General features: G+C 39.9%; 1 protein-coding gene across 1 annotated transcript; it reads right to left on the bottom strand.

The window, feature by feature from the left end:
• Window positions 1–392: 392 nt before the first annotated feature.
• LOC104081325 (T-lymphocyte activation antigen CD86-like) lies at window positions 393–10,373 on the bottom strand. Its single transcript, XM_009584025.1, has 6 exons — window positions 10,352–10,373; window positions 8,559–8,608; window positions 6,918–7,259; window positions 2,672–2,983; window positions 1,458–1,592; window positions 393–663 (listed from the first exon to the last, which is right to left on the bottom strand). Exons 2-6 carry the CDS (start codon window positions 8,602–8,604, stop codon window positions 644–646), a joined length of 855 nt encoding a protein of 284 aa, XP_009582320.1. The 5' UTR covers window positions 8,605–8,608; window positions 10,352–10,373; the 3' UTR covers window positions 393–643.
• Window positions 10,374–10,808: the final 435 nt, after the last annotated feature.

The following is a 10,808-nucleotide window of genomic DNA, read 5'->3' as shown; positions in this document are numbered from 1 at the left end:
ACTGTCTGGTCATTAAGCTTGGATGGTAGTAAAAAAAACCTTAAGATAACTAGAAATTATGTTTAAAGCAAGTCTTTCCTTCAGGTGATTTCTAGTTTCAAATGCCTGATAGGAATTGCACGACTTTTCTCAGAAGGTGGGGAAGTGCTCTGAAGTTCCTCTTTCCACTGTGGAGCTTTACAAGAAAGTTACTGGTACTTTGGCAGAGCCACACTGGCTCTGCCAAAAGCATTTATGGGTCATGATCATGTTTCCAGTGATGGTTATGATTCACAGATTGTGGCCTAACTCTTTATTTCTGAGACATTCCCTCTGTAACTCACGCAGCTCTGCTTTCTTCATTGACTCTCAGGATTTTACAATGTCACAGTGCGTAATGAAAGATACAGCAAAAAGATAGTCATGCAGACAGGCAGAGCATCATATTTACTACCATTCTGGAGCAAAAATAAAAGCAGAGAACACTGGACAGTGGATTTCAGCCATCAGACAAAAATGTTGCATGTTGTTCTGCTGGGTATCTGAGGAGGATTCTTGTTCTGGCAGAGCATCTAAGAACATGGGACCTCAGGCCTTGCTATGTGCAGAGATGGTTCCCAGTTAGCAGTCTGGCTGATGGCCTCGGTTTCAAGCTGGATAGCTTCTAGACTGCTAGACTGACACCTAAAATAGATGAATACATGATTTACAGAAACGTGAGAAATAGGAGCTGAAAAAGAGTTGATAGTAAATCCAGTTATCTTAGGATTTGGAGAAAGAATGAGGTGGGGCTCAGGACCCTTGGCTGTGTACGGAAACAGGACTGACTGTGAGGAATGCATTTCCCTCTGGCTACAAGGAAGCATAGACTCTGATGTCAGCATGAGGATCCTTTCAGTGCAGAATAAACCCTGGACTGCTGAGACTTAGTCTTGGAACAAAATAGAGAAATGCAATGTAAGATCGAATTCTATTCCTAGTACAAGATGATTCTTCTAGTCCAGTGTTGGGCAGCCTGTGGTGGAGCAACTTGATTCTTCAGCTCTGTGATGACAGAGATACTTCCACTTGATGGAAGCCTCATCTCATCCCTCCCCCAGCTTCACCTTTCTTATAAATGATGATGGACAAGAAAGGTTTATACAGTTCAATGATTTTAGGAGCCAAATCTACCAAAAAAACAGGGAAAAAAGGATGAAACTGCAGGAAAAAGTGGTATGCTAGTGCCGTGGCAGTCTCACAGAGCACTAAGAAGAGGGAGAAGTGGATCCCAGGACAAGACAGGAGAAAAATATTTTGACTTGCTGTTGGATGGACTAAGTCGTTGCAGGAACTAAATTGTCCAAGGAAGTTTAGCTTAAGTCCAGCATGAAACCTAACTTTTTGTCAGCAGCTTGAATGTAGGTAAAGGGATGATTACAAAGAGCAAAGCCTGTGACTTGAGGGACAGTAGAGCTGAATGAGAAGTAATAACTTACTCTGGTTGGTAGATGAGATATTTCTGTTCTTCTTGAATATCACAAAACCCAGAAGAAGTGTGATCAGTACAATCACAGCTATAAGTGGGCCAAAGAAATTTATCTTCACTTGATCCATTTCCTTCCCCTGTATCTCTGAATAAGAAAACAGAGGAGATACACACAGCAAAGATTTAATTTGGTGACAATTAGCTTAAACAATCTGTCCCAATGTTATGTGAATTAGAAGTTTAGGGAAAGGCTCTCCTTTGCTTTTACAGTGCTTTAACAGTGTCAATAAATCACTATCCACATTACTTCATTTCCATTTCCAATAACTAGCGAAACTACCAGATCTTAATTGCCAGTTCAACAACAGCAAGGCAAAATACTCATTCTGAAGTTTGGGTAACATGTGAGAGATCAGCAACTTAATTAATACAAGAGCCTACAAGGCAGCTACTGTGCTAATGCAACTCTGTGCTACTATGCAAGTTGGAAGAACCTGGGATGTGTTACTACTTGGTATCTGTTGGAAATGATGGTCAAAGCTTAATGAAATGCCGTAAGGGATATGAAAGTAGCAGGAAATGCAAAGGAGTTTCCCTCTATTTCTGGCTACTGTGCTTTTGAGGTTTTAGCTGGTAGGGTTAGCAACTGATAGAGCTTCAGTTATCGCCAAAGCTTTTGTTTATGTGGAGTTCCTAGTTTCTTACCCACCATCACTGCTTATCAGGTGGCTACTTTCATAAAGCCAGGGAGGAGAGAAGAAGAATTGAATAGGGAAGAGGAGAATGCAACACTAATATAGCTAATGTAGCTAATACAGGCATGTTAACACTCAGGAACAACATGTAGAGCTGTGCAAACCTCAGAAGACTTCTGTATTGTATTTTAATATTATTTAAAAATCCTGAATGTAAGGACATCAGAGGCAGTTTGCCATATCTAGAATTGATGACTTAACCCTTTAGCTAAATTTGTATGAAGAAAACTGCACTGTGGAACTTTTTTCAGAATGAGTGGCAAGCTTCTTTTACATCTTCCCATATGGAAAGGAGAGGGAATTTGGTGGCTGTGGCCAGGATGGAGAACATACAAGCCTTGTAACCAGCTCCTACTGCTACTTAGGGTTTATTCCCTGCCTTGACTATGCTGCTATCTGTGATTAGCTCTACTGCAATGTGCCCTGCTCCTACCCATGCAAAAATTGGAATGGGCAAATGGAGACTCACCTATGCCTACTGGTACTGAGACAAGGCTCCCCAGCTGCTCTCCAAGGTGAAGCAAGCAGCTAATATTAATGAGGGTCTTTGTAGGAACTGTGATATTCAGCCTGCTAGTAACATTGTACAGCTTTGTTACAGCATCCTGCGAGACATCCATGTGACGCATAAGCCTGTCTGTTGTGTTTTCATGTGAAATTAGCCAAATCATCTGCTTGGGCTCTGGATAACCTCCGCTGGAAGAACAGGAGAGATTCAAGTATTCGTTGGGCTTTAGTTCCCCGGTGTGCAGCCATGCTATCTCAGGTTGACTATAGTTGGCTGAAATAGACCAAAGAGAAAGCATCATGAGTCAGACATACTACGTCTTGTGACAGTTCCTGCCAATCATTTAAGATTTTCAGGCAGAAGCAAATCTAAACAATTTTCTCAGGAAAACAATGGGAGTCCCAAGAAGGGTTTGTTATGTGTTTGGTGTACATGTAGACTTGCTGCTCCTTGTCCTCAGGGTGTTTCAAGGATCAGCCAGACAATGGGCCTCTGTCTCTCCCACCTCCTTTAGACCCATCGACACCTCAGAATAATCAAACCTGGCCTGCTTGCAGGTCAGTGCTTAAGCACAAAATGGGAATGGGACGCAGTGCTGCCTACTCTTGACCTCCTGATTAGGTAAGGGGAAAACCACAAACTTCTAACTGTGAAATGTAGAGAAAGAAATCATCTGAGGGACTTCAGATGGGGTAAGTTGGAGGTCCAGTGCTGTCATAGGTAGAAATATCCTTGGTGTCTGTCAGTATTATGAGTAATCATTTTGCAGCATATAAAGTAATTCACTCATCTTAACTTGATAGGAGGCCTCCCTTAGCTCGGCTTTTTACGTGGAAGTGACTACAGTACAAGTTTTTACTTTATGTCATTGGATAGTCATCCCAGTCAATGAAAAACATACCCATTGCATTAAAAAGTCAAGTTTCCCAGACAAAAAATAGTTAGTGAAGCAGGATTGGAAAGAATTATTTAAACATAAAGTATGAATGATAAATGGAAGCTTTTAACCAATACTTTCTATTAAATAATCTCCCAAATATTCTCAATCACGATTTGTTTGGTTAAAAGGTCATAGTAGAAATAGTGGACTATAACGGAAAAGGAGAAGGAGAGAATATAGACATAATACTGACTGCACGTTGGCATACAGCAAGTTAAAAAAAAACAACAAAAAACTCCAAGAAACAGACTCAAGACTTTATTGAAAATACTTCATTATTTTAGTGCCAATAGGACTAAAGACAACATGGAGAAATATTGGAGAAGGGGAAAAGGATTCCTAGAAAAATATGAGCCTAAGAGGGTCCGGCTCTTCTGCACACACACTCAGTGTGTTGGATCCAGGCTCTAATCCTTGCCCTAGTGAATTCTTAATACCGATCGATGAAGAAATACGATGTTGCTTTTATTTGCTCTATCCCAACACACAGCGAGTAGGATTTAGCTTAGTCACTTAAATCCCAAGAGAGTCCATGGCTGTGAATTCAAAATGGAAAAAGCCCCACCTTTTTTATACCCCAAAATTTAGTTAAGTTGTCCCTCAGGAGAGCTCAAGCTTCCTCTTTCTCCTCAAGGTCTGACTTGCTTAGCTGACTGCTCACTCCAGCTTCTTGTCTGGAGTATTTATTCTCTCCTTGGCATTTTATAGGGAGGGCAGGAATGTAATCCATGGCTGTGAAACTTGCCATATCATCCAAGTGATTTAAGAGTTTCAATCTTATTGACAGTAAAGAAATGGAAATAATGGAATATACGCTGATCAAAGCACTTCTGTTTTATGGCTTCTGGAACCTCAGTTTACTGAAAAGTGATGTTGATTGCATGCAGTGTGTGGGCTACGTATATGTGAGCTTTGCATTGTTACAGAAAAGCATGTTTCAGGAAGTCTTTTGTATTTAAAGATAATGTGTCTTCCAAAAAGGCTATGGGCTTAGATTTAAATACCTCAAGATACAGCAGATCCATCAAGCCCTTAATATTTTTCTTAATGGCTTAATCACCCTACCTGGTTTTGTTCTATTTTCTAAAGTGACAATGTGCCTTATTTCTCACTTGCTTCCAGCCACTGACTGCTTTTATATCTTCACTGAATGAACTAGCCTTTTTTTAAAATATCCACTATTTTATGTGTATTTCAGGTTCCCACACTCTGAAAACAAGGCTCTTCTGTCTTCTGTGTTATAAGGTAATCAGATCAATCTTTTAATGTCTCCAGTTGGACTGTATTTTTTCCAGCCTTCAGGTAATTCTAGTAGAGCTTTTTCTTTTAAGTTTTTCAACATCCCCTTTAAAATGAGGACACAAACTTTTAAGTCTCTATTCTGACATCAGTTTCACTCCCGACAATTTGAATAGCGCATATTTTGAAATAGCTTCCCTAGTCTCACCTACTTCCCTTATTGATCCATCCAAAGGAAGCACTAGAGACATGCTGTAGTAGCAGAATTTCCTGGTAAGCTGCTTGTCACCATGGTCCCTACCTTGCCTGTTTTAAGAGCCAAAGCTTTCCATTGTGAAGCCCTTCCTTCTTTCTGGAGAAGGATCTGCGTTCATTGTTCCTGTATAAACCATCCTAGCTGTACACAATACATATAATGTACATTATCTATATATTGTCCTAATGTAATACATAATAATAACACATACAAACTGTATTAGAAGGTACTTCAGTATTTCTGAATGGGCTTGGTCACCAAGTGATCTAGATAGCTTTGTATGGCTGCCCTATCATTCTTGTACCGCACTCAATCTTCCTTATGTCCATTTTAAGTGTGACACACCATACTACAAAAACCCCTCCATGTATGATATGAGATTCTAATTAAGAAACAGTAGGTAAGTACAGGTACATTTCAACATTTGTATTTTTCTCCTAATTATTTTTAAGTTTTTTTAAAAATATGATTCTATACTGCTCCTTCCTTTGGGAGCTTATTGAACAGAGAGTAATTTGGAACGAACACAGCAGCACATAGTTTAAAACAGTCTTCCTAAGTTAAACCTTAAAAGGCCTAGGAGAGTTTTAGTGCCTAAGTATGAGACTTCTACAACATGTTGCTCAGTTGTTGGCTAAGCTGATAACTGATTTAACTGCTTGAATTAACTGAACAGTTCATGTTAAGCATCTCTTAAATTGGAGGCCTTGATACTGAATGCACGTTATGAGTTTCTGAGTTCTAAAACTTTGCTGAAAATACCTGTCAAGTAGATTCTGGGAGAATCAAAATTAACAATCTAGGTTTTCTATCTGTGGATCGAGAGAACGCTTGCTGATAGCACAAAGCTAAATAGGCTTAGACGTCCTGGTACTCCGTTTTTGGCTGCTGTTAAACATGGCCTGTTCTCTTTTGAAGCAGTATGCTGAAGCCTGAAAACACCAGTGGAAGTTAGAAGCTGTTATTATTAATGACTAGCACTATCATAGTGGAAGAGAGAACACAGGCATATGGACAAAGGTTACTAACAGAACAGTTTAAAATAGAAAAACGTTAGGAAAATATATTAGGAATTACTAAAAATATCAGAAAGTATTAGGAAGAGATTGCTTCCTCACTTCCATTCCCCTGTTAAAAGATTTGCTGCCTTTTCCTCTGATAACATGCAAGAAATCAGGTTGAATCTCATCAATGCATGCATTTTTTCTTCAGAGATACTTCCAGTCTTCCTTTAACTGAACATATGAATTTCTACTCCTCCACATGTGAGCTGCTCTTTTCTTTATTTTCCCTGCAATTTATATGATCATAAAATAGCTGGGTGTTTGCAGAAATCTTGTTATGTTTCAATTGTAATTTACCACCAACAATGATAACTACTGCTACTTTTAATAGAAGGTAGTGCCTCAGATGCAAATAAAGAAGTGTATTTTCCAGAGTCCTAAAAGCCATAAAACTTGCAGGAGGCAAGAGGAAAAAGGCAGAATGGTTTTCACTATAAAGTATGACAGGGTGGGAATCAGGAATGATGCAATATTGAGCAAATTATTTCCTCATTTTCTACTTCTGATTGCTTCCACCTGACTACTTTTCATTCAGAGCTGAGGATTTTCTATTGAGAATGCTCTTATCCATCTTTAGAAATTCTGCTCCAGTGCAGGTACATCTTCAGTGGCTTGAGGACAGTACCACACATTTCCAGACTGAACAAAGTAACAGAGAACCCCCCAAAAAATCCCCAGACCAGATGACAATTAGAAGAGATTACTTACCAATGATGTGCAGTAAGCACTCAGATGTGTGTATGACCTTTGGTGATCCTTTATCTCTGTGTTGTATAATACACATATACTGTCCCTCGTCCACAATTCCTGCATGTAACAATTGCAAGGTCCATTTGTCCATATCCATCTTGGTGCGATTTATATATTTAGGACTAAGGTTATCATGTTTTTCTTGGCCGTAGTATACTTCGTGCACCACTTCATCAGCACCTTTTTGCCAAAAAACTCTTAAATCCTTTATGTCAGTTTTCTGAGAGTTTGGAAAATAGCAGGATAGGTATGCAGTGTGATTGAGAAATGACTTCACCTGATGCACACTGGCAGCAATACCTTAGACAAAGAGAGAGAAGAAATTAAGATTTCCATCAGCTACAAAAGAACACCAAGTATTTGTGCTCACAGAGGCAACACTTAACAACAGTAGCAATAAAACCGCCAGCGTTTAAACACAAATTGTCCCACTAGGTATGACAGACACATAGTTCTTCAAACTGACTCACTTAGTCTTGTGGAGTTCAGGTCATAAAACTGTTTCTTATTTTTCTTCCTATATTTTACCTTCCAAGGAAGGCCTACCACACAGAGGTTGCGAGCGTCTATATTTTAGAAGACTTATCTGCAGGCAAAAGGTCCAAACCATTCTTGTATGTAGCATCCTGAGTGTAATGAGATTCTGCCACAAAGGAGATGATAGTTGCACAATTTCTTTTTAAAAAGTTGAGTTCATTCTCATAATAAAATAACACAGCATTGCAGTTTTGAAGAAAATGTGAAGTGCACACCGTGTGGTAAATGTTGGTGTCTAGGGAATATATGACCAGAAGGTCAGAAACAGGTGAACACTTTCAGTCTCACTGAAGAATTAATCTAAAGTTTAATGACAAATTAAATGTCAGATTTAACTGTTCCGTAATTAATCTAGAGTTTAATGACAGATTAAATGTCAGATTTAACTGTTCTGTTGCTGATCTTGTTAACAGAAATAGTCAATAAACAAAATTATGCCTTCATGCAAAGAAAGCATGAACTGTATTAAGCAAGGGATGATTTTTCTCCCACTTTCATCAGTGCATGTATCGATTATTATGGGTGGCGATGAGCCAGAAGGACCGTCTTTTCTTGGAATGAGAAATGCAATCTTCTGTCCCAGAAAATACAAACATCTCTGCTGTGTTCAAAAGGAGGAGAAGATTTACAGTCTCTCTTCTGGTGCAAAGTTTTGACTGCTCTTCCAGAGCACCAGACTGCAAAATGATCTCCACGGCTGCCCAAAACTCCAGTTGTCCCATATCAAACTGTCAGTTTTCAGTTTAATACTGCTCTCCTCTATAATATACAGAGGTGATATACACACATTTTAAAGATAGATTTAAATTGAAAATTTAAGAGCAACATAAAGTAAGTGTAATGTAAAGATATAAAGTTGAAGAGAGAAAGTACTTACTATATATTTTATAGAGTCCCTGCGCACAATTTAAATACATGTCACATAGGCTATATGACCTTGATTGTGCAACAGAAATGATTAATTACTGCTAAGCAACAAGGTTCTTAGTGGATGAGAAAGTATGACATAGCAGGACATAAACAATCAAAACAGTTTTTACAATTAAAAATGAGCCTTTTTACCTGGGAGAAGTATCATAGCATAAAGGAAGAATATGCAGACCTCCATGATGCTGTAAGAAGGAAGAATGAAAGAAATATGTTAGAGGCTGAAAACACTCCAGTACCTTCTCCAGTACCAGTGAAAGAAGTGGTAAAACAAGAAGTTTTAGCAAGAGAGAGGCTATTGAGAAAGTTAATCTCACCTTTTTGCATGGACTGGTGCAAGGACTTCTGTGTGCTTCACAGCCTTTAGCAACAAGAAACATGCCATGACAGATCTCTGGTTTACAATGAAGGTGATCTGGCACAAGATTACTGCAGACAGGGTATGCCATGGGAGGAACACAGAGCCCGCAGGGTGCAAAGGACAGGATGAGTACCCAAAACGCCTGAGGAGAAAGGAATGGGGAGCATGCTTGGCCTGGCAGTGTGGGGAAGAAGATGGGGGAATTGAAAGTAGAGGGGGAGGAGAGGGTGACACAGAAGGAGGAGGTGGGGAAGATGGCGCGATGATGTCAGCTACCAGAAGCGATGAAGTATGTGACCTTCAGTTTTGTAAACAGGAACCTATCCTTCACCACAGTAAAAGATAACTGAGAGAAATCCTACATGATTTAAAGAGTTGAGGCTAAACAGCACATAATTTATGGTCAAAAAAACCTGATATATATTTAGAAAAAAAGAAAAAAACCCTATGACTCATCTCATAAACAAAACACTTCTATGGCTGCTTGGGTTCAGGTGGTATAAGGACCTATGAGCCTGGTAAACAGCCAAAAGTCATTCCCATGCACTGGTGAGAGAATGGCACCTGCATCTGACTGGCCTGTGGTTGTTGGTTTGCATTTTAGCAGTGCCTTTGTGTTTTTTCTCTGCGTTTTCCATATACTTTGGAGAAGCCTCCACACCACCCCTGCCAAGGTCCTTCACTCTCCTCCTTTAAACAGCTCCAAAGAGTCCTCTTTTGCTGGAGTAGATGTAAAAACTCTTCACCTCTCATACTACTTAAAAACAGTGAGATTGCTGTCTGCTGTCCTGACTGATAGTACGGCTTCCTGACAGTTTCCTATTTTTTGTCATGTTTTATTTTAAGCTGGTACACTTGGGTCTTTACCTTTACCCCAGGTCCCTGGGAGCAAGAGTCTCTTTTTCTGTTGAATACAGAATTCCCCTCAGTCCTCTGACATGTTTTTTTGTGTGTGTACTGTAATGTACATAACTTTGAATGATATTTTTTCCAGACCAGATTCATCCTGCCTTTTCTTAGGAAAGGGGAGAAAGAAGCCCAAATGTCTCAGAGGATATAGATAATTTACTTTGTGATCTACCTGTCGAAGCAGAAGAGGAGGGAGGGCTTGTGCAGAATCCATTGTTGTAGACAGAGGTCATTCTCTTTCTGCTGTAGCCGCCCTACTACATGGTGAACTTTTATCAAGGGGTTTTCCTCCTAGGCTGGGCCCCACTGAATTAGACCACACATATGATTGCCTAAATAAAATTGCCTGTGCCAAGCCACTGAAAACTACAGAAACTCCTTCTTAGCGTCATATTTCCCTCCTGTGAAAAAGAATTTTTGCTTCCAGTCAAGTAAAAAAAAAAAGGATCGCTCTATTTTTTGGATCCAGTGCAGGTGTGTAAGAGAAGAAATTAAAACAATTTAGCAACTGGAAACATAAGTGGAGAGAGTGTACTGCTATAGCTAGGCATGTTTTGCAATGACTGTCTCACAGCAGCGAAGACCAAACCCGGAACTGAAAATAAGAGTGAGAGAGAGAAATAAAACCCAGGCAAAAATATCAGATAACACTGCTTGCCTTTCTTTATGGGTTGGATTTGGAGCTGTGAGGACAGAAGTCTCAAAGATCCTACATGGTTTCCTGGCTGCTGTCTTCCAGGAGAAGGCGTGTTGCTGGGGATGGCTGCATGAAGAAGGATCCCGTGAGTCTGCAGAGGGGTGTACACCCACATTCCCTGCAGAGGGAGGTCACTGAGTGTGACGGGCTGCTTCTCTTACATGAGCTGCTTTATAGAGAGTTGCTGAATCATGAATCGGGCCACTAAAACTTCAGTGCTGCAAGCAGCTTCTCTTCCCCTTTTTCACAAGATGCCTTTAACCAGCAAATGCAAATCCTTGGAGCCAGTGTCCAGAAGACTGATGGGATGAAGGAGAATTATACAGTCTCTGTGTTGGCTACTTACACCATTTCTTTGGCATATTCAATACAAATTCTGTGCTCAATTCTCTTTTATATCTGCAGGCCATTGAAAGTC

This window comes from Fulmarus glacialis, unplaced genomic scaffold, assembly GCF_000690835.1.
Source record: "Fulmarus glacialis isolate BGI_N327 unplaced genomic scaffold, ASM69083v1 scaffold4168, whole genome shotgun sequence".
Classification (NCBI taxonomy): domain Eukaryota; kingdom Metazoa; phylum Chordata; class Aves; order Procellariiformes; family Procellariidae; genus Fulmarus; species Fulmarus glacialis.
This window is presented reverse-complemented; position numbering and strand designations above follow the sequence as displayed.

Coding starts and splice junctions, on each gene's coding strand:
- LOC104081325 (XM_009584025.1), bottom strand. CDS start 8,604: ATGGAGGTCTGCATATTCTTCCTTTATGCTATGATACTTCTCCCAG. Junction 2,984..6,917: donor GTGCTTACTGCACATCATTG/GTAAGTAATCTC, acceptor GGTCTATTTCAG/CCAACTATAGTCAACCTGAG. Junction 664..1,457: donor TATCTCATCTACCAACCAGA/GTAAGTTATTAC, acceptor CATCTATTTTAG/GTGTCAGTCTAGCAGTCTAG.